Raw genomic sequence first — 24,828 nt, forward strand, 5'->3', positions numbered from 1 at the left:
CCCTAGAAAGACTCTTTGTAAATAGTTTGGATAATTTAATTAGGAGTAGGCCATACACCCCTCAAGCCTGCTCTGCCATTCAATCTCATCTTCACTTTCCTGCCTGATTCCCTTCGTGTCTGAAAATCTCTCCACCTTGGATATACTCAATGACGCAGTAGCCACAGCTCTCTGGGGCAGAGAATTCCAAACATTCACAACCCTCTGCATAAAGAAATTCCTTATCTCAAATGGCCGACCTCTTATCCTGAGACTATGCCCCCCTAGTTCTAGACTCTCCACCCGTGGGAAACAACCTCTCAGCATCTACCCTTTCAAGCCCCCTCAATCTTGTACGCTTCAATGTGATCACCTCTCATTCTTCTAAACACCACTCAGTATAGGCCCATTCTACTCAATCCTCATAGGTTGATAAAAGTTTTGAATTGGGAGGTTAGAGTGCAATATTAAACTTTTCTACATGTGAAGTAATATGCATAAATGTCATTGTACAGGACAACCTATGTACATTAAGCTTTATCTAATACTTACACTGAACTGCTATTGAGTTAGTTTTAGTGTTTACAGCAACTTATACATTTTCAAGCTACTATGGAACACAAACTACTGCACTTAATTTTGAGCTTGGTCACTCCCAGAAAATGTTGCACTTTATTTTAAAACTCAGTACAGGTCAAAACAATATAAACAGAAAACACTTTTGTAGAGTTCAACAATGATCTGTTTGTTTTTGTTGCAGATACCATCAAACTACACAGTCAACAAGAGCACTATAAAACTAGTTATTATATGCATTATTCTCCCTTTTATACCTAAACTGAAGTTGAGTAGTTTTATAGTCAGACTTTATACTTAAAATCTATTACAATGGGGGAATGGCTGGAGAAATTTCTTTGAAACGAAAACGGTGGCTTGAAATTGTAACTAAACAAAGTTTACTCCACAGAGAAAGCCACAATTAGCCAAAGCAGTAAGTGTACAATAGACAAAGGGTTTTAAAAAAAATCAGTATAATCCTTCAAGGTTTCCAGAGTTTAAGGAGTCCATCTTCACTGTAGGTTCCAATCAGGTTCTGATGTGGATGATGAGCAATTCCAATAACATCTTTTTCATGAACCTGCAGAATGATACCATAAACAGATGATTAAGTGTACCTCACACTTAACAATACCAAGATAAAGGGCCTCCATTGGCATAGAAACAAGCCACAAAATGCCAAAGTATTTTGAATGCCCCTTTCTCCACACCCAAAAAATGCCCAAATTTGATTAGGAGAGCATTAATGGGCAAGATACAGCTTACTAGCACTTGGATTGATAGAAATTATCCCTCTCACCGTCAGTGTTCTTTCTAGCTTGCCAGTTACTGTACTGAAACAGTATAGCACAAAATCTTCACCAACGCAGTAGATCCATTCACCACGTGGAGACAGACAGCAGCACACAAAGTCACCTCCCTCTCTTTTACCAGAGCTGAAGCTCCTCACAATCTGTAACACAGAATTTTTTTTTAATAGTTGTGGACCCAGCAAGTTTTGTTTAAAATCCAAATTGCATTTCCTTTGGCCAAAAGAATGATTTCCCTAAAGCAAAGAAAATAGGTTGTCTTTTAAACAAAAGCAAACAACAAATTGAATGACATTTATAGCTCACACATTGACAAACTTCAAACAATATTAGCTTGTTTCTATCTAGTCTATTTAGACCATTTTCTCCCAAGTAATTTTCCAATTTGCTTGTGTTTTTTCTAATACGGCAAATTATATTACCCAAATTGCTTTTGCTATCTGATTATTTTTCTCCCCACCCAACATCTCTCCTGAAGGCTTGATAAAGAACAATTCCATCTGTGATGGCAGCCCCTGTGACTAAGTGGCTATTTTTCACATACAAAACTAGTGAGTGCTAGCAGGCTATTGAAACCCTTACCGTACCAGTGCAATGATTGAGAGGCTTTTTCCAAAAAAGAATAGAACCAATCTACTAGAAAGACAAACACATCAAGAAAAGGACCAAGAGAGAAGAGAAAACTTGTAAATTTGTTACAGATTCTCATTTATATTTCTGTAAGTTATCATTGAGCATGTTTATCAAGTATTTTCTGAATAAACCAAAGTTGAGATTTTTTTCCCATCAAACGTGATTACTTTCTTTGACTTCTAATATCCAGTGGTTAGAATCATAGAAATTTATGGCACAGGAGGCGGCCATTCGGCCCATCGTGTCTGCACCGGCCGAAAAAGAGCTATCCAGCCCTTGGTCCATAGCTTTGTAGGTTATGACACTAAGTGCACATCCAAGTACCCTTTTAAATCCAATGAAGGTTTCTGCCTCTACCATCCTTTCAGGCAGTGAGTTCCAGACCCCCACCACCCTCTGAAAAAAAATTCTCCTCAGCTCCCCTCTAATCCTACAAATAACTTTAAATCTATGCCCCCTGGTCACTGCCCTCTCTGCTAAGGGAAATACGTCCTCCCTATCCACTCGATTTAGGCCCCTCAATTTTATACACCTCAATTAAATCTCCCTTCAGCCTCCTCTGTTGCAAAGAAAACAACCCCAGCCTGTCCATTCTTTCCTCATAGCTAAAATTCTCCAGTCCTGGCAACATCCTCGTAAATCTCCTCTGTATCCTCTCTAGTGCAATCAAATAGTTACATTAAAAAGCAAGCCATCACATTATTAAAAAACCATACATGTCTAGTGCTAGTATCATGCTTTGAATGAAAGGAACACAATTATATCAGTTATATAAGCTTGCTTCATAAGTAATCCAACATCTTATTTATCCACTCCCTTCATTGAAAATGAACCACCACAGTAAAGTGATGTGCAGCCATACCTGCCCCTGCATGTTCATGATGACTACTGTATTAGACCGGTTGCACACTACAAAATGTTCAGGATTTTTTGGCAGCAGGTGTACGCTGTTCACGGTGATATCAGTACCAGCTGTGCTTCCCAATGACTTGAAGGTATTTGCACATTCTGTTGTCTTCACGTTCCAGATCTGTGAGGTGATAAAAATATTTCACTCAATTCAAAATGGACCTGCCTTCCATCGACTCAGCAGGAGTTTCTTTACATGAAAATGTGATGTTAAAAGTTTATGCTGTTCATTTCATTTTTATGAAATCTACAAAGAACATCAGTCCTGGCTTAAGCACAGATATAACTGCTGATTACTATGTCCAGGTGCACAAAGGTTCATTTTTAGTTAATTCTAAAGGCTACTTAAAGGGGAAAATGACACTGAATTTTCCGACCGACAATTCCAACGAGCTTAATACAAGTTTAGTCTTGATTAAAAACTTTTCCTAGATAAATTACAGCCAATTTGCAGAGTTCACTGCATTTCCTTGATTTCATAGCACTAGAAGCATGTAATGTCCTGACCTACTGGTACACTTATTAACCTGACATATTCACAGATATCTCACCAGTGTACATCATCTTCCATTCTATTATTTAAGTACCTTTACACTGCCATCAGAGGATGCACTCAAAATGTAATGTCCATCTTGTGTAAAAGTTACTTCATTAACAAATGAAGTATGACCTCTGAACTCCTTGAGCGTTTTTCCAGACTTCAGACCATGAATCCTACCAAAAAGGGCAGAATATAAATCATTATTAATGACACTGGCTATTTGACATCGGCTGCCCTGCCTCACACTATTCCTTGGCCAAGTGTCAAAGGATCAACGGTGAATCTTACTCTGATTTCTCCTTTATCCCTGTGGAGCTGGGGGAAGAGGGAAAAAAGAAAAGCACCTCATCTCTGCTGCCCCTCACCCGCTTGCCCCACCTAACAGGTCAAGAACTTGAACAGGGCATTATGGTGAGTATTAGTTTTTTTTCTCTGAGTTAGGGAATTGGGTAAAATTGAATTAAAAACTAGAAGCATAAAACTACTGGTATCTTATTAAAATTAAAGCTTAAACTACTTAACTAGAGTAATATATCCAAAAATAACTGTATTTGAGGCTTAATTTGTTTCTTGCTAGGTTTAAGTTAATCTAATATATTTTGTGGTTACTACGGTCTCTTTGTGTAGCGGGGACGACTGTTAAGCAGGGGCCCTTGAGTATATCACTTAATTCCAGTGTGATTGGTAGGATCCATATAATTTTAATTTAATTTAAATCAATTAAAGGGTAACTCATGGCAGGACAGCTCGGCCCCGTGGCATGCTCCTCCTGCTCTACATGGGAAATCACCATGTGTGCGGGAAGTGTGTCCAGCTGCAGCTACTGACAGACCGCATTGCGGCACTGGAGCTGTGGATGGATACATACTGGTGCATTCGCAATGCTGAGAACCACGTGGATAGCACGTTTAGCGAGTTGGTCACACCGCAGGTAAAGGGTGTACAGGCAGGAAGTGAATGGGTGACCACCAGACAGAGTAAGAGGTGCAGGCAGGTAGTGCAGGGGTCCCCTGTGCCCATCCCCCTCTCAAACAGATATACCACTTTGGATACTGTTGGGGGGGATGACTTATCAGGGGAAGGCAGCAGCAGCCAACTTCCTGGCACCATGGGTGGCTCTGCTGCACAGGCTGGGAGGAAAAAGCGTGGAAGAGCTATAGTGATAGGGGACTCAATTGTAAGGGGAATAGATAGGCCTTTCTGCGGCTGCAACCGAGACTCCAGGATGGTGTGTTGCCTCCCTGGTGCAAGGGTCAAGGATGTCTCGGAGCGGCTACAGAACATTTTGGAGGGGGAGGGCGAACAGCCAGCTGTCGTGGTGCACATAGGCACCAATGATATAGGTAAAAAAGGGGATGAGGTCCTAAAAGCAGAACATAGGGAGTTAGGAGGTAAATTTAAAAATAGGACCTCAAACGTAGTAATCTCAGGATTGCTACCAGTACCACGTGCTAGTCAGAGTAGAAATAGGAGGATATTTCAAATGAATACGTGGCTAGAGGAGTGGTGCAAGGAGGAGGGATTCAAATTCCTGGGGCATTGGAACCGGTTCTGGGGGAGGTGGGACCAGTACAAACCGGACGGTCTGCACCTGGGCAGGGCCGGGACCGCTGTCCTAGGGGGAGTGTTTGCTAGTGCTGTTGGGGAGGGTTTAAACTAAAGTGGCAGGGGGTTGGGAACCTGAGCATGGAGACAGAGAAAAGCGTGTCAGGAAGGGACAGAAGGGATGGAGTAAAAGGTAAAGTGTTAAAAAAGGAAAAAGCAGGAACTAAGTGTCACAAAACATAATTGAAAGTTCTTTATCTGAATGCACTTAGCATTCGTAACAAAATGGACGAGTTAACGGCACAAATAACTACGTATGGGTATGATCTTGTGGCCATTACAGAAACATGGCTGCAGGGTGACAACGACTGGGAATTAAATATGCCAGGGTATTTAACAATCAGGAAGGACAGGCAGGAAGGAAGGGGAGGTGGGGTGGCTATGCTAATAAAGGAAGGAATCACTGTAATACAAAGAAATGATATTGGGACAAAGGATCAGGATAATGAAACAGTTTGGGTAGAGATAAGGAATAATAAGGGGAAAAAACACTAGTGGGTGTAGTATATAGGCCTCCTAATAGTTGCAACTCTGCTGGAAGGAGTATTAATCAGGAAATAGTCGGGGCATGTAATAAGGGAACAGCTATAATTATGGGGGATTTTAACTATCATATTAACTGGACAAATCAAATTGGGCAGGGCAGCCTTGAGGAAGAGTTTATTGAGTGTATTAGGGATGGATTTCTTGAGCAATATGTAACTGATCCTACAAGTGGGCAAGCAACCTTGGACCTGGTCCCGTGTAATAAGCCAGGATTAATTAATAATGTCCTAGTTAAGGATCCCCTTGGAATGAGTGACCATAACATGGTTACATTCCATATCCAATTAGAGGGTGAGAAGGTTGGTTCTCAAACAAGCGTACTGAGCTTGAATAAAGGAGACTATGATGGTATGAGAGCGGAATTGATTAAAGTGGACTGGGAAAATAGATTAAAGGGTAAGACGGTACATGAGCAGTGGTGTTCATTTAAGGAGTTATTTTACAACTTTCAAAAAATATATATTCCACTGAGGAAAAAAGGGTGTAAAAGAAATGACAGCCATCCGTGGCTAAGTAAAGAAATTAAGGATAGTATCCGACTAAAAACAAGGACATATAAGGTAGCCAAACTTAGTGGGAGGATAGAAGATTGGGAAGTCTTCAAAAGACAGCAAAAAGTAACTAAAGGATTGATTAAGAAAGGGAAGATAGATTATAAAAATAAATTAGCAAAAGATATAAAAACAGATAGCAAGAGTTTCTACAGTTATATAAAAAGAAAAAGGGTGGCTAAGGCAAACGTAGGTCCCTTAGAGGATGAGACCGGGAAATTAATGGTGGGAAACATGGAGATGGCAAAAATGCTGAACAAATATTTTGTTACAGTCTTTACGGTAGAGGACACTAAGAATATCCCAACACTGGACAAACAGGGGGCTCTGGGGGGGGAGGAGCTAAATACGATTAAAATCACTAAAGAATTGGTACTCAGTAAAATAATGGGACTCAAGGCGGATAAATCCCCTGGACCTGATGGCTTACATCCTAGGGTCTTGAGGGAAGTGGCAGTAGGGATTGTGAATGCTTTGGTAATAATTTTCCAAAATTCTCTGGACTCAGCAAAGGTCCCGGCAGATTGGAAAACTGCTAATGTAACACCCTTATTTAAAAAGGATAGTAGGCAGAAGGCTGGAAATTATAGACCAGTTAGCCTAACATCTGTGGTGGGTAAAAATTTGGAGTCTATTATTAAGGAGACAGTAACGGAACATTTAGATAAACATAATTTAATAGGACAAAGTCAGCATGGCTTTACGAAGGGGAAGTCATGTCTGACAAATTTGCTTGAGTTCTTTGAGGACATAACGTACAGGGTGGATAAGGGGGAACCAGTGGACGTAGTGTATTTAGACTTCCAGAAGACATTCGACAAGGTGCCACATAAAAGATTATTGCTCAAGATAAAGAATCAATGGATTGGGGGTAATATTCTGGCATGGGTGGAGGATTGGTTATCTAACAGGAAGCAGAAAGTTGGGATAAATGGTTCATTCTCGGACTAGCAACCAGTAGCCAGTGGTGTTCCGCAGGGGTCGGTGCTGGGTCCCGAACTCTTTACAATCTATATTAACGATTTGGAGGAGGGGACCGAGCGTAACATTATCAAAGTTTGCAGATGATACAAAGATGGGAGGGAAAGTAGAGAGTGAGGAGGACATAAAAAACCTACAAGGTGATATAGACAGGCTGGGTGAGTGGGCGGAGATTTGGCAGATGCAATACAATATTGGAAAATGTGAGGTTATGCACTTTGGCAGGAAAAATGAGAGCAAGTTATTATCTTAATGGCGAGAAACTGGAAAGTACTGCAGTACAAAGGGATCTGGGGGTCCTAGTGCAAGAAAATCAAAAAGTTAGTATGCAGGTGATCAAGAAGGCCAACGGAATGTTGGCTTTTATTGCTCGGGGGATAGAATATAAAAACAGGGAGGTTTTGCTGCAGTTATATAAGGTATTGGTGAGACCGCACCTGGAATACTGCATACAGTTTTGGTCTCCATACTTAAGAAAAGACATACTTGCTCTCGAGGCAGTACAAAGAAGGTTCACTCGGCTAATCCCGGGGATGAGGGGGTGGACATACGAGGAGAGGTTGAGTAGATTGGGACTCTACTCATTGGAGTTAAGAAGAATGAGAGGCGATCTTATTGAAACATATAAGATTGTGAGGGGGCTTGATCGGGTGGATGCGGTAAGGATGTTCCCAAGGATGGGTGAAACTAGAACTAGGGGGCATAATCTTAGAATAAGGGGCTGCTCTTTCAAAACTGAGATGAGGAGAAACTTCTTCACTCAGAGGGTAGTAGGTCTGTGGAATTTGCTGCCCCAGGAAGCTGTGGAAGCTACATCATTAAATAAATTTAAAACAGAAACAGACACTTTCCTAGAAGTAAAGGGAATTAGGGGTTACGGGGAGCGGGCAGGAAATTGGACATGATTCTGAGTTCGGATCGGTCAAGGCCCTGTGGGTGGCGGAGCGGGCCCAGGGGCTGAGTGGCCGGGTCCTGCTCCTACTTCTTGTGTTCTTTAGATTTGAGGTTAGGATCAGATCAGCCATGATCTTATTGAATGGCGGAGCAGGCTCGAGGGGCCGATTGGCCTACTCCTGCTCCTATTTCTTATGGCCAACAAAACATTACTATTTCACGATGCTATGCATTATAGCACTCTCGCTCTGCATCCCCTCTAAGTTATCAATCTTAACATCTCCTTCTCAAAAAGAAAATAATTTAAAAACATCAGTTTTCCTATTTGAAATAAATTACACTACCAGCATTTGATACTTTCACCTTCAGAGAGTTAGAACAAGGGATACTGTGCCACCATTCTGAAACATGATCCTAAAAGCCATTAAGGACTGACAAAATAAACCATGTATCTCATTTAAATGTGGTCAGATCAAAATTACAGGACGGTCCAGAATGAATAATGATTCATCCCATTCTGCCACAGACCCATGTACTCTAAACACTCTCCACCTCCTAAACAGATCACATGGGGCACAACATCATTGAAAAGTGAGAGAGTTTATTCTGCAGCTTTATTCTATGTTGAATTTTCAGCTCCTGAGATTACCTGTTGCAATTCACAAACCTTATACAAGGCTCAAAAGGTGTGTTCCAACCCAGTATATGATTATAATACTCAATGCTTCATCAGCCCCCCAGTGCATTTTTGTGATGAGATATGGGGGGGGGGGGGGGGGGAGAATAAATTGAAACAAATGAAAAAAGAAATGAAATCTCACCGGATTGTTTGATCAAAAGATGCACTGAGTATCTGACTACTGTCTTTGGAGAAACTGAGGCAGGTTACACCCTTACTGTGGGCACGTTCAAATCGGCGTAGACACTGACCACTCTGGATCTTCCATACCTGTGGGGCAAGCAGCATATTGTTGAGGATTTAGTATCCCAGTTCTCGAGAGCATCTTTGCATTTGCAATGCAAAATTCCTTTAGTTGAAAATGTCACATTTAACAAATCACACTTCAAAACGATCTTTTTAGTTCTTATTTAAAAAGAAATGAGTGCTGCTAACCTACACTCTTCTGCCTCTGATCGGAAGGAACTAGGGTTACAGTGCTGAGATCGCGCAAAATTCACGGCAAGTTTGATCTCCATTACAAAAAAAACTCAAAATAAATAAGATTGTAGCATACTTTTAATCTTTTTGACTCGATTTAACTTTCTTTACAGGAAGGGGTTGGAAAGGGAGTCACTAAATTCTACTGCAAAGAAACATTTCATAGATATTATAAAAATTGTGCATCATTAACAAAAAATATATTTTATAAAAAGGAAAACATAATGTGCACCTGGAAATTTTCATAATCTTCCAATAGTCCATAGAAATCATTAACTCGCACAAGATTAATTGTGCTGATCTCTGCACTTAACACTAGTTCCTTCTAATCACAGGCTTCTTCGCACATCTTTTTCCACCAGGATCACTTAACCTGAAATCCCTGATATTCATCATAAATAGAGGTCAAATGATAAGCAGCTGTGGGGTGGAATTTATACAACCTACTCCTGATAATTCAAAGTTTTTTTTAATGCTGAGAATTCAAATTATTCACCAATTCAAATTAAGGAATGTAAATAACAATGTTGGCAATTTGTGCTCACAAAAAATTGAATTAAGCAACTTTGAATGAAGAGGTATGGGCTGTATCCTAATTTAACTAATGACTGGAGTCACAAGTGCATTAACAGAAGCACCACGAATAAGACATGGTTATATCCCACATTTCCTCATTGTATACTCTTATTGATGCTGCAATTTACATCTGTTATCTTAATTACTTGCCTAAATATTAATATACACAACACTAATGGGAGGATTGCTTATCATGTGTTTTTTTTTGCCAACTGTTTTCCTACTGTGACATTATCTCCACGAAATACAAAATTACTTCATGGAGGCGGCATCAAATATCACCTTTGCAAGTGAACTTATACAGTCAATTCAAAAGAAAAAAATACATGAGAAACATATCTGCAAGCTTTACATGTTCATAAAATCTTTTCTCACCTTAATTTTTCCATCCTGTGCTCCTGTTGCCAACATTTCAGTGTCACGACTGAAACACATGCAAAGGACCGCATCATCCATCATCATGAAGTTATCTTGTGCCTGGTACTTCAGATCCTAGAAAGTGGCAGAAGGAGAATTAAATATCCATCACTGTAAGGGGCTATGTTGATATGACAGCAGCACACCCACCCACAAAACAACCACAGCAAAGTTTTACTAATGAGATCAATCAAAACAAATCAAACAGACCTCTACTAGCTATGCCATTGCCCACCACACCTACTGTCAAAACAGCTATAGCCATTAACTGGGAAGCAGTTAAACCCCAGCTAGCAATTCATAGTATATTAAGACATACTGCCATCAAGCCAAATTGTACACTTAACCTTCAGTGATATGGCAGTCATCCTATTATAAAATGCAACACTGTACCCCCTTTACTGATTTACACTTTTAGCAATGAAAAATGAACATTAGAGTTAATAGATACAGGTGAAATTGGGCACAGTGATCTCCTTCACAAGATTAACAAGAAAATACACCGTATCACAATGGAAAACTATTAATAGATTCTGTATATCTAGCCACAACTTGCTATGCAATTAGAAGGAGCAACATCGCCTTTAATATCTGAACTTGGACAGTTATTTTATATACTTTTATTCAGCAGATACTGAATTGATTTAGCATGCACAGTTGTTTTTAAAGAAAAGGTTTTTCCCGATATTCGTCTGCACACTGCATTTGAATCCATTCAAAACCAGTGCTAAATTTAATGCAAGTGGAATTAAAAGATTTGCTCAAATGTTCATACATCCTAATGCTAATTCCATATCAAGGAATCTTACCATCTGCACCTCTTTTTTAAAAAATTAAACATGTTAAAAAATATTAAAATGATTCATTTCTATTCGTGTTTTTTAAAAAATATTTCACCTGAACCCCAAGAGCACTGAGTGAACTGGCTGTGAAGAGCCAGTGAATTTGAAAGCAAAGGGCAAAATGGACGTACAATTGCTGAAGCACCAGAAACAGCTAAAAGTTCATGATAATTACTTGCATTGGTTTGATTCTTAAATGAGGTCTTGATGGAAAAACTCAGTCTTTAAACCACCTTGCAACAAGCCATCCTGCCATCCCATCACACCAATCTCCCATCGCCCCCCCCCGCCCCCCAACCTCGTACTTACCTTTCTAATTTTGCCAGTGGTGAAGTTCCATACTTCAATAAAACCATCTACGGAACCTGTAACCAGATACTGACCATCTGGAGAGAACCGGGCACATTCCACATGGGACTTCTGACCAAACTGTTCAAAAATACAATATCGTTCATATAATAAATAATACAATAACTATGTTATTCTGAACTGTCCAGTGAATTGTGTTACCCTTATGGCACCAATTTTTTCCCCTCTAGAGTTGAAGGCACTCAAAAGATTTATGAACACCCTGCTTACCCAAACAGTTAATCTATCAATGATTCTTCAAGATTCTAGACCAAAACGTGAAGAGATCTTAGCTGCTTTGTTATTAAATGGGTATGAATAGCTTTATTAATGCCTTAGGACATGGGAGTTCAGCTTGATCCTAGAATCATAGAAATTTACAGCACAGAAGGAGGCTATTCGGCCCATCGAGTCTGTGCCGGCCGGAAAAGAGCTATCCAGTCTAATCCCACTTTCCAGCTCTTGGTCCGTAGCCTTGTAGGTTACGACACTAAGTGCACATCCAAGTACCCTTTAAATCCAATGAAGGTTTCTGCCTCGACCATCCTTTCAAGCAGTGAATTCCAGACCCCCAACACCCTCTGGGTAAAAAGTTTTCGCCTCAACTCTCCTCTAGTCCTTCTACCAAACACTTTAAATCTATGCCCCCTGGTTATTAACTCATCTGCTAAGGGAAATAGGTCCTTCCCATCCACTCCCATCATAATTTTATACACCTCAATTAAATCTCCTCTTAGTCTCCTCTGTTCCAAAGAAAACAATCCCAGCCTATCCAATCTTTTCTTATAGCTAAAATTCTCCAGCACTGGCAACATCCTTGTAAATCTCCTCTGCACCCCCTCGAGTGCAATCACATCTTTCCTGTAATGTGTTGACCAGAACTGTACGCAGTACTCAACCTATGGCCTAACTAGTGTTTTATACAGGTCCAGTATAACCTCCCTGCTCTTATATTCTATGCCTCAGCTAATAAAGGATAGTATCATGTATGTCTTCTTAACCAGCTTATCTACCTGTCCTGCTACCTTCAGGGATCTGTGGACATGCATTCCAAGGTCCATCTGTTCCTCTACACCTCTCAGTATCCTCCCATTTATTGTGTATTCCCTTGCCTTGTCTGCCCTCCCCAAATGCATTACCTCACACTTCTCCGGATTGAATTCCATTTGCCACTTTTCTGCCCACCTGACCGGTCCATTGATATCTTCCTGCAGTCTACAGCTTTCCTCCTCACTATCAACCACACAGCTAATTTTTGTATCACCTGCAAACTTCTTAATCATTCCTCCTACATTTAATTCTAAATCATTCATACCACAAAAAGCAAGGGACCTAGTACTGAGCCCTGCGGAACCCCACTGGAAACAGCCTTCCAGTTACAAAAACACCTGTCAACCATTACCCTTTGCTTCCTGCCACTGAGCCAATTCTGGATCCAACTTGCCACTTTCCCTTAGATCCCATGGGCTTTTACTTTTCTGACCAGTCTGTGGGACCTTGTCAAAAGCCTTACTAAAATCCATGCAGATTTCATCAAACACACTATGCTCATCGATCCTCCTTGTTACCTCCTCAAAAAATTCAATCAAGTTAGTCAGATATGACCTTCCCTTAACAAATCCATGCTGACTGTCCTTGATTAACCCGTGCCTTTCTAAATGACGATTAATATTGTCCCTCAGAATAGTTTCCAATAATTTGCCCACCACCGAGGTTAGGCTGACTGGCCTATAATTACTCGGTCTATCCCTTTCTCCTTTTTTAAACAATGGTACAATGTTAGCAGTCCTCCAATCCTCCAGCACCACGCCTGTAGCCAGAGAGGATTGGAAAATGATGGTCAGAGCCTCAGCTGTTTCCACCTTTGTTTCTCTTAACAGCCTGGGATACATTTCATCCAGGCCTGGCGATTTATCTACTTTCAAAGATGTTAATCCTCCTAATATTTCATCCCTCACTATGTTTATCCCATCCAATATTTCACACTCCTCCTCCTTAACTACAATCTCTGCATCGTCCCCCTCTTTTGTGAAGACAGACACAAAGTATTCATTAAGAACCATACCCACGTCTTCCACCTCCACACATAGGTTACCTTTTTGGTCTCTAATAGGCCGTACTCTTTCCTTAGTTATCCTCTTGCTCTTTATATATTTATAAAACATATTTGGGTTTTCCTTAATTTTACTTGCCAATATCTTCTCATGTCCTCTCTTTGCTTTTCTAATTTCCTTTTTAATTTCACCCCTGCACTTTCCATATTCCTCTAGGCTTTCTGTAGTTTTGAGCTCTCGGTATCAGACATAAGTTTCCCTTTTTTGCTCCTTGACATCCAGGGGGCTCTAGATTTGGGAGTCCCAGCCTTTTTCTTTGTGAGAACATATTTGCTCTGAACCCACATCTATCCCAGATGAAATGTATCCCAGGCTGTTAAGAGAAACAAAGGTGGAAACAGCTGAGGCTCTGACCATCATTTTCCAATCCTCTCTGGCTACAGGCGTGGTGCTGGAGGATTGGAGGACTGCTAACATTGTACCATTGTTTAAAAAAGGAGAAAGGGATAGACCGAGTAATTATAGGCCAGTCAGCCTAACCTCGGTGGTGGGCAAATTATTGGAAACTATTCTGAGGGACAATTCTCCCACTGATTTACCTTCAAATAGCTATTCCCAGTGCACTTTTGCTAAATCACTTCTCACCTTCGTAAAATTGGCCTTTCCCCAATTAAGAACTTTTACTCCCGTTCTATCTTTGTCCTTTTCCATAACTACCCATCATGTGTTGTAACTCCTACTGAGTACCTTCTGTTTCACTAAATTTTGTTTCCACGGTATCCTGGCCAACATTTATCCCTCAACCAACATCTCTATCTGGTCATTGTCATTTTGCGGGTTTGTGGGAGCTTGCTGTGCGCAAATTGGCTGCCGCATTTCCTACATTACAACAGTGACTACACTTCAAAAGTACTTAATTGGCTGTAAAGGTTTTTGGGAGGTCGTGAAAGGCGCTATAGAAATGCAAGCCTTTCTTTCCGTCTTTAAAGCTAATTTAAAACAATTACCTTGATGTGCCTGCTGAGTTGAGTGGGGAATTTCTCCTCTTCGACATCTTTCACGGCTGCTTTACCTCTGAACAAGTCAATCGTCATACCTGGAGGCAGCAGACCCTGATGCTGCTGCCATTTTAATGCCTGAAGTAACCAAAGAAATAGTTTAGCAAGGGGGTAATATTTTATCACATATAAAATGGTTTAAAAATATACAATAAACTGCACAATGCAGAAAGCTGGTCAAGAATGGTTTCTATTCTTGATTAATATAATCGTCTTAGGTTTTCCAATCGTAACACCGACTGTAACCCATTCATTTTAATTAGGTTACCGTCAACATTACGACAGAAACACATGTCAATATTTCTTTAGTGGCTTTAATTTAACAATGTGCCACATGCAAAGGACCTTCTGAAGCACAATAATTCTCTACTCAAATGTAGCTGAATATTTTGCTCTTACTTAGAACTTTTATTAATACAAAAGTAAGTGCTAAAAGATAACCCATTGGCATATCACAATGCAATTTGATTATTCATTTGAGCCTGGAACAATCCACTACAGTGAAAACTGAAAATCCCTGTGCCAAAATTTCTCAACTGCTCATTCCACAAGGTGTGCTCCTAAACAGCTTTAAAAATCCACGGTTTCAGTATACGGAAGGTCTCATTTTTTTTTCTTGCATCTGTTCCATTTCTGATACCAAATCCACAGCTGCTTTAGGATGTCAGTTGCAATTAGCTGCAGGATAGAATTTCACCCACCATCCAAGGTGTGGTTTGTTGGCTATTATTTTACCACAGTTTGCAACATTTAACCGATTAGAATATGGATTTTGGAACCTTTCAGATCAAGTCACTGTCCTTTTCCTCCCTCAGAACGAATAAGAATATTGAACAAATGATAGTGCATTATTATAGCGCTTTCTCTTGTCTAAGTGGGCAGTGGAATGGAGTTGTGCTTTATCTTAATGGAAACACTGGAACACAGGGTCATTGTTAAAAGTCATCCATTTGTAGTTTATTTTAAATTTGTGCATTAGAGTGACAATTGTATTGTCTCAGTGGTAGCACCCGCGCCTCTGCGTCATAAGTTCAGGTCCCACTCTAGAGACTGAGCACAAAATCTAGGCTGACACTCCAGTGCAATACTGAGGGAGTGCTGCACTGTTGGAGGTGCCATCTTTCAGCTGAGGCATTAAACCGAGGTCCCGCCTGCCCTCTCAGGTGGATGTAAAAAATCCCATGACACTATTTCGCAGAAGTGTTCTCCCCGGTGTCCTGGTCAATATTTAACCCTCAACCAACATCACTAAAACAGATTATCTGGTCATCATCACATGGCTGTTTGTGGGAGCTTGCTGTGGGCAAATTGGCTGCCGTGTTTCCTACATTATAACAATGACTACACTTCAAAAGTACTTCGTTGGCTGTAAAGCGCTTTGGGACATCCTGAGGTCGTGAAAGGCGCTATATAAATGCAAGTTCATTCTTTCTTTTAAAAAGTGTACTTCAAAGATGATCTGCTTCTTAAAGCTTCTTGTTTTTATTATTTAACACCCGTGTGTGCAGACACACTAGGAAGTGTCTTACAAACAATAATCAGTGCTATGTTTTTGCTCCAAATTATCATTAAGTATCTTTCACCCATGGACATTAAGCAGAATGCAACAGACATACCAAAACACAGTACACTTACCTGACCCAGCAAAGCCATGAGACGCGAGGGAGGTACCACACTGACTTCTCCTGCCAATGCCTGAGCAATGGCTGCTCTACGCTTCTCTTTACTGCTGCCATCTGGATAAGCCTGAGTAGAAACATACAACAATACACTGAGACATGATGGATAATCATGGGCACGGGATCGATGGGCCGAATAGCCTCCTTCTGTGCTGTAACCATTCTACAATAATCTAGAGGTATAATTTCACATACTCTAATTTATAAAATACCTGTTCTGGTTTAAAAAAAATGTTCCATTCACCTACTGGACAGTAGCTCTGTTGCAATTACAGCTGGCAAGGTGCTTCGAAGATTTTTTTTTAAATGCGGTTAGTAAATTCTGTAAGACCCAGCTGCAATGTGCTGTACTTTGCACTACCTGAAAGAGTGGTGGGAGCAGATTCAATAACTTTTGAAAGGGAATTGGATCTATACTTGAAGGGGAAAAATTTGCAGGGATGTGGGGAAAGAGCCGGTACACACAGGATGGGCCTCCTTCTGTGCTGTATCATTCTATGATTGAGTGAGGAGCGGAGAGGGTTATCCATTGAGCAGAGATTGAGTAGAATGGGCCTATATTCTCTGGAGTTTAGAAGAATGAGAGGTGATCTCATTGAAACGTATAAAATTATCAGTGGGCTTGACAGAGAAGATGCTGCTTCCCCTGGCTGGAGAGTCTAGAACTAGGGGGCATAGTCTCAAGATAAGGGGTCAGCCATTTAGGACAGAGATGAGGAAACATTTCTTCACTCAGAGGGTCGTGAATCTTTGGAATTCTCTACCCCAGAGGGCTGTGGATCCTCAATCATTGAGTATATTCAAGGCTGAGATAGATAGATAGATATTTGGACACCAAGGGAATCAAGGAATATGGGGATCGGGCGGGAAAGTGGAATTGAGGTAGAAGATCAACCATGATCTTATTGCATGGCGGAGCAGGCTCGAGGGGCCGTGTGGCCTACTCCTGCTCCTATTTCTTATGTTCTTATGATTCCACGGTACTTTCATGACAAATATATGCGCGGCACTTAAATGGACACCCACGACCTCCGTGCATCTCCCCTCTCCCCCCTTTATGTTTGAGTAGTTTCACCGCTGCTCAAAAATAAACCTTACCATTGAGAGATAAGCGGAGATCCAGGGCAGGTAGCTCATGGGGCCCACAAAAATGTAGGTCTCTGATTCTGTCAGATCCCCAGCTTTAAATATGTAAGTGCCATTGCTGGTGAAAGAACTGAGCATCTGATGTCAACTACACACCTTTAATATAAAACTACCTGTAGCAACAAAGTGCAGTAGTGCTAAAAAAAAATCCCCAGACCTGCACCGACAGCAACAGACACAGGTTTCACGTGGCTGCAGTATGGCCTCAAACATTCCCACTCTGGTTTTCAAATACATAACTCCTCAAGATGATGCTAAAGCTTCCAACATCGTTAACAGTCATCCAGTAGAGAAATAAAACGCCTTTTCACTTCATACAATATTCAAAGACACCAGTTTTTTTATAAGGATCATTAAAATCACTGCCGACTTAAAAAACCCATTTTCTTAGAGTCTTTTTTGAGGTTCTATTTGTAGCATCAAAAAGCCCAAGAAAATCGGGGGAAAATAATTAGACCCCAAAACTGGGGTAAATTTGGAGAAAATTAGTAAAATTCAATTATTTTATTTTCATGGAGAATTTTAATTTAGTTGACTTTATGGATTGTTAAATCAGTGAAAATTGAAATGAATGCAAGTTATTTAAATAGCAAACAGCTTTTAGTGTCAAGAATAAAATACAATCTGTAATGTTAAAATCAGATTTAACTCACAAAATTAGAAAAGTCTACAGGGAAGGAAAAAAATGGGGACGTCTCTCAAAAAAAGTGCACCAGCTGTAAATGATTTTTTTTGCCTCATTTTGTGCTGTAAAGATAGCCAAAGCTATTGCACAACTCAAGCTAAAAAGAAATTCTATTGGTGCTGTTTTTAATTTGAGCATTAATCTTGCGTTTGTTGTAATCTGTGGGCAAAGCTTGACAAACAAGCGTAGTTTCTGTTTCTAAAGCATACTGCGCAGTTTGATAGTGCTAACACAGTATTTGGGTCCTCATAAAAAGAATTCAATTTGCAAGCCTCCGGTTCTTGCCCTGCTGAAAATCAGTTGCAGGTATATGCACACGAGATGGACAACAGAGTACAGCACGGAACAATCATACTGTCAGCATGGATGTGAAGCACACCCAATTTTTATGAAAAAATGAATGGAATTGTCAGGGATTTTTTTTTAAAATTCAGGAGGGAAATCAGTTTTTAACCGAAAAGAAATCTGAGAATTCACAAGTTAAAAATCGGCAGAAAACTATTTTAATGATCCATACGTGGAGAGGATATATAGCATACGTTTAACATTTGCCTGCTCTTTCTGTTCTCTCCACTCGCTCTACCTTCCTCCTTCTAAAAATTTGCCAAATGAAGGTGTTAATGTACCTCACGTGGATCAAAGTAGGATCTCGCTAGCAGGTTCTCTAGATGAATGTATCTCTCTGGTTGGTTCTGTTTTAGCATAATCATGGGGTCAGTCTGTCGCAGCAGAGATCTAGCAGCACCCAACTCACGAAGTTCAATCAACTCTAAAACCACCTGGAGAAAGAACAGAGGCACAAAAAAAAATTTCAAAACTTCAGTAATATGCCAAGCTTAGTTTTATGGATACACAGAGCACACTGCTGATTTTTTTTTTGAAAAAGCAAGAGATTCACCAAGAACAGGGAATACCTGGACTTTATAAAATCACTTTCTCTACATAAAGGTATTTGACTCATACGGTCAAACATTTTAAATCTAGAGAAGTCTACAGCCTTTATATCACAGATGTGGTCTGAAATAGACAGATAATGTTTCCTGGCTAGCTAAGACATGTGATAAATGTCCTCCACAAGTAAAGCTAGCCGAATAACTCACAAGTGTGTTACTATCAGCCTTAAGAAACTGGCTATGCGGTGGTTTACATATTTGTTGAAAATTTACTGCAAAATCAACCTTACTGAGTATTTCTGTAACCCAAGAAAACCCACTGAAGCTGTTTATTTATATCATTAGTGGTTTAAATAAATAAAAAGAAAAAAAGACTTGCATTTATATAGCACCTTTCATGACCTCAGGACATCCCAAAGTGCTTTACAGCCAATGAAGTACTTCTGAAGCGTGGTCACTGTTGTAATGTAGGAAACGCGGCAGCAATTTATGCACAGCAAGATTCCACAAACAGCAAAACGATAATGTTTTTTTAGTGATGTTGGTTGACGGATAAATATTGGCCCAGGACACCGGGGAGAACTCCCCTGCTCTTCTTCGAAAGAGTGCCGTGGGATCTTTTACGTCCACCTAAGAGGGCAGACGGGGCCTCGGTTTAATGTTTCATCCAAAAGGCAGCACCTCAGACACTGCAGCACTCCCTCAGTACCGCACTGGGAGTGTCAGCCTAGATTTTATGCTCAAGTCTCTGGACTGGAGCTTGAACCCATAACCTCCTGACTCTGAGACGAGAGTGCTACCCACAGAGCCATGGCTGACACTAAATGGGCAAGTAGCAATGGGAAAACCAAACGTATAAAGTTGGTTATTTTTGATCATTTCTTCAACCCGGAGGTTGTGTGCCACCTAAGTGTAACCAACATTTCTAATTTTAAAACTATTTTGATGTGGTGCCTCACGCAGACACGCTACAAGCAGAATTCCAAGCTTGGAAGCAATGGGATATTAGATATAATTTATGATAGCTTGAAATGTGTAAGTACATCTTCTGATTTTTAAGTTAACCCAATGAAACTCCCCAAAATATAAAAGGTCACCTTCCTGGCCGTAACGAGTAGCAACCGTGACATTCACGCAAAAAACAGCTTCTCCCCTTTGCAAAAAATAGATTTTCACTTACTGATTTCAACGCGTGCTATTGCATTAAGCACACTGTTCTTTTAATTCAATAAGAATGCCGAAGAATGTGTGGGAAATGGAACAAAAGCAGAAGGTTCCAGCCCACTAGGTAATTTACTCTCCTGATGTTACGATAATTAAGGGAAGACAGTTCAGTATGCAAGTACTGCTGTATGAAACTGAGAAAGACAAAAGCAGAGCCACCAAACAGGTTCAGGCATCACATAAAGCTAAAATGGACATGCACAAAGCTCATCAGCCTCTGGGATACAAAACCTGGGTCATGTACACGTATTTCCCTGGAAGAAGAGGAGCTGAGGATCCTGCTGTTGATGCTAATCAATTTCTTTTAGCACACTTTCTGAAGACAGCTGTAAATGTCTCTTTTTCACTTAAAGCTTTCTACTTGTTCCTTTCAAGATCATTTTGCTGGAAACTATTGTACATTTATTCTTTCTAAACTGGCACCTGGGAAGAATTACCCATCACAACACAGAAACACTCACTGCCATGACAGCATAAGTAAGGAAGTAGATCCCCTCTCCCCCCCCCCCCCCCACCCCCACTTTTTTTTAATACGTTTAATTAATTTTCTTACCTGTTCGTACAAATCAATAAGAGTTTTATCCGGCAGCTTCAGTGACTGTATGGCTTGTAACACTGTGTCCCAGTGGCCACTGTTTATATCTGCAACAAAACTCTCAATGCTGTCCACGGTGTTTAGGGAGACCGTGGTCTCTTCTTGTAAAGTCGCCAGGGTCCTGTGCAAATTGTTCTCCTTCAGGTACTGCATGATCAGACGGACAACACTGCGAATAAAGAAAATGCAATTCCATTACTGCATTAAGCAAAGCAAATGTACAGGTGCACTAAATCTATTTATATTACAAACATTCACACTGCTATGGGGAAAGTGAGGTGGGGACTAATTGGATAGCTCTTTCAAGGGGCCAGCACAGGCAGGATGGGCCCAATGGCCTCCTTCTGGACTGTGAGATTCCATGAAAACGCTATCGGCAGCTTGTGGTCATTTAAAAATAATAACCACCCAACCTCACCCTCACCACCACCCCTCTCACCCTCACCATCACCCCTCTCACCCTCACCATCACCCCTCTCACCCTCACCATCACCCCTCTCACCCTCACCATCACCCCTCTCACCCTCACCACCCCTCTCACCCTCACCACCACCCCTCCCACCCTCACCACCCCTCTCACCCTCACCACCCCTCTCACCCTCACCACCACCCCTCTCACCCTCACCACCACCCCCACCCCTCTCACCCTCACCCCCACCCCCACCCCTCTCACCCCCACCCCTCTCACCCTCACCACCCCGCTCACCCTCACCACCACCCCTCACCCCTCTCACCCTCACCACCACCCCCACCCCTCTCACCCCCACCCCTCTCACCCTCACCACCACCCCCACCCCTCTCACCCTCACCACCACCCCCACCCCTCTCACCCTCACCCCTCTCACCCTCACCACCACCCCTCTCACCCTCACCACCCCTCTCACCCTCACCACCACCCTCACCCCTCTCACCCTCACCACCACCCCCACCCCTCTCACCCTCACCACCACCCCCACCCCTCTCACCCTCACCACCACCCCCACCCCTCTCACCCTCACCCCTCTCACCCTCACCCCCACCCCTCTCACCCTCACCACCACCCCCATCCCTCTCACCCTCACCCCCACCCCTCATCCCTCTCACCCTCACCCCCACCCCTCTCACCCTCACCACCACCCCCATCCCTCTCACCCTCACCACCACCACCATCCTCCCCTCACCCTCACCCCCCTTCACAGGCTGCATTAACCCCCCCAAAAAAGCCCAGCCAGGCTGCAAATGATGCAAAGTGTTAATTCCCTCTTTTAAATGGTGTATTTATATATTTATTCAGGGCTCGGATTCGAGCCGTTCCCACAGTCTCCCGGCCGCGCGCTCCATTAACGGACAGGCCCAGGTATTTTTAAAAATCAAATTAAAACATTTTATTTATACACCCGCGGCTCGGGTGGGGCTCCAGAAGTCACTTACTCCGCCGATTCGATTTCTATCGACATGTTGATCGCTTCACCACCGTCAAAAAAAATAGAATCGGCCAAGCGACGCTCCGCAGGCCGCGGCTCCCGCACACAATCTACTTCCGGGGTCAAGCAGGAAGTGACGGCACCAACCAATGGAAGAGGACCAAGTCCAGTGCAACCTTTTCCAACTCAACCCCATATAGAGACATTGGGTCCCCCCCCAGTGGAGACATTGGGTCCCCCCCATATAGAGACATTGGGTCCCCCCAGTGGAGACATTGGGTCCCCCCCCCCAGTGGAGACATTGGGTCCCCCCCCCCCCAGTGGAGACATTGGGTCCCCCCCCCCCCCCCCAGTGGAGACATTGGGTCCCCCCCCCCCAGTGGAGACATTGGGTCCCCCCGCCACAGTGGAGACATTGGGTCCCCCCCCCCCCAGTGGAGACATTGGGTCCCCCCCCCCCAGTGGAGACATTGGGTACCCCCCCCCATATAGAGACATTGGGCACCCCCCAACAGAGAGACATTGGGTACCCCCCCCATATAGAGACATTGGGTCCCCCCCCCACAGTGGAGACATTGGGTACCCCCCCCCCCATATAGAGACATTGGGTCCCCCTCCATATAGAGACATTGGGTCCCCCCCCCATATAGAGACATTGGGTCCCCCCCCCCCACAGTGGCGACATTTGGTACCCCCCCCCCATATAGAGACATTGGGTCCCCCCCCCCCACAGTGGAGACATTGGGTCCCCCCCCCACATTGGGTCCCCCCCCCCCACAGTGGAGACATTGGGTACCCCCCCATATAGAGACAATTGGGTCCCCCCCCACAGTGGAGACATTGGGTCCCCCCCCCACAGTGGGGACATTGGGTCCCCCCCCCCCACTGGAGACATTGGATTCCCCCCTCCCCCCACAGTGGAGTCATTGGGTTCCCCCCCCCCATATAGAGACATTGGGCTGCCCCCCCCCACCACAGTGGAGACATTGGGTTTCCCCCCCCCACCACAGTGGAGACATTGGGTCCCTCCCCCACAGTGGAGACATTGGGTTCCCCCCCTCCGTATAGAGATATTGGGTCCAACTCAACCCCATATAGAGACATTGGGTCCACCCCCCACCACAGTGGAGACATTGGGTTCCCCCCCCCCCACAGTGGAGACATTGGGTACCCCCCCCACAGTGGAGACATTGGGTACCCCCCCACAGTGGAGGCATTGGGTACCCCCCCCCCCCCACAGTGGAGACATTGGGTCCCCCCCCCACATTGGAGACATTGGGTCCCCCCCCCACAGTGGAGACATTGGGTACCCCCCCCCATATAGAGACATTGGGTCCCCCCCCCCATATAGAGACATTGGGTCCCCCCCACCACAGTGGAGACATTAGGTCCCCCCCCCCACAGTGGAGACATTGGGTTCCCCCCTCCCCCCACAGTGGAGTCATTGGGTTCCCCCCCCCCACGGTGGAGACATTGGGTGTCCCCCCACTGGAGACATTGGATTCCCCGCCCCCCCACAGTGGAGACATTGGGTTCCCCCCCCATATAGAGACATTGGGCTCCCCCCCCCACCTCAGTGGAGACATTGGGTTCCCCCCCCCATATAGAGACATTGGGCTCCCCCCCCCCACCACAGTGGAGACATTGGGTTCCCCCCCCTCCATATAGAGATATTGGGTCCAACTCAACCCCATATAGAGACATTGGGTCCCCCCCCCCACAGTGGAGACATTGGGTTCCCCCCCACCACAGTGGAGACATTGGGCTCCCCCCCCCCACAGTGGAGACATTGGGTTCCCCCCCCCCATATAGAGACATTGGGCTCCCCCCCCCCCCCACAGTGGAGACATTGGGCTCCCCCTCCCCCACAGTGGAGACATTGGGTTCCCCCCCCCCCATATAGAGACATTGGGCTCCCCCCCCCCCCACCACAGTGGAGACATTGGGTTCCCTCCCTCCGTATAGAGATATTGGGTCCAACTCAACCCCATATAGAGACATTGGGTCCCCCCCCCACCACAGTGGAGACATTGGGTTCCCCCCTCCCCCCACAGTGGAGACATTGGGTTCCCCCCCCACAGTGGAGACATTGGGTCCCCCCCCCCATATAGAGACATTGGGTTCCCCCCCCCCCCCACAGTGGAGACATTGGGTTCCCCCCCCCCCCATATAGAGACATTGGGCTCCCCCCCCACCTCAGTGGAGACATTGGGTTCCCCCCCTCCGTATAGAGACATTGGGTCCCCCCCCCCACCACAGTGGAGACATTGGGTTCCCACCCCCAACAGTGGAGACATTGGGTACCCCCCCCAAATAGAGACATTGGGTCCCCCCCCCCATATAGAGACATTGGGTCCCCCCCCCACAGTGGAGACATTAGGTCCGCCCCCCCACAGTGGAGACATTGGGTTCCCCCCTCCCCCCACAGTGGAGTCATTGGGTTCCCCCCCCCACAGTGGAGACATTGGGTTCCCCCCCCCCATATAGAGACATTGGGCTCCCCCCCCCCCACCTCAGTGGAGACATTGGGTTCCCCCCCTCCGTATAGAGATATTGGGTCCAACTCAACCCCATATAGAGACATTGGGTCCCCCCCCCCACCACAGTGGAGACATTGGGTTCCCACCCCCAACAGTGGAGACATTGGGTTCCCCCCCCCCATATAAAGACATTGGGCTCCCCCCCCCACCACAGTGGAGACATTGGGTTCCCCCCCCCCATATAAAGACATTGGGCTCCCCCC

General features: G+C 43.8%; 1 protein-coding gene across 1 annotated transcript; it reads right to left on the minus strand.

Moving 5' to 3' along the window:
- Positions 1–616: 616 nt before the first annotated feature.
- smu1a (SMU1 DNA replication regulator and spliceosomal factor a) lies at positions 617–22,201 on the minus strand. The gene is made up of 12 exons (XM_067983550.1): positions 22,093–22,201; positions 20,641–20,851; positions 18,597–18,749; positions 16,096–16,206; positions 14,410–14,538; positions 11,310–11,429; positions 10,117–10,233; positions 8,828–8,955; positions 3,476–3,602; positions 2,842–3,009; positions 1,337–1,489; positions 617–1,117 (listed from the first exon to the last, which is right to left on the minus strand). The coding sequence occupies exons 1-12, from the start codon at positions 22,116–22,118 to the stop codon at positions 1,019–1,021; spliced, it is 1,542 nt and encodes a 513-aa protein (XP_067839651.1). The 5' UTR covers positions 22,119–22,201; the 3' UTR covers positions 617–1,018.
- Positions 22,202–24,828: the final 2,627 nt, after the last annotated feature.

This window comes from Heptranchias perlo, chromosome 4 (assembly GCF_035084215.1).
Source record: "Heptranchias perlo isolate sHepPer1 chromosome 4, sHepPer1.hap1, whole genome shotgun sequence".
Taxonomy (NCBI): domain Eukaryota; kingdom Metazoa; phylum Chordata; class Chondrichthyes; order Hexanchiformes; family Hexanchidae; genus Heptranchias; species Heptranchias perlo.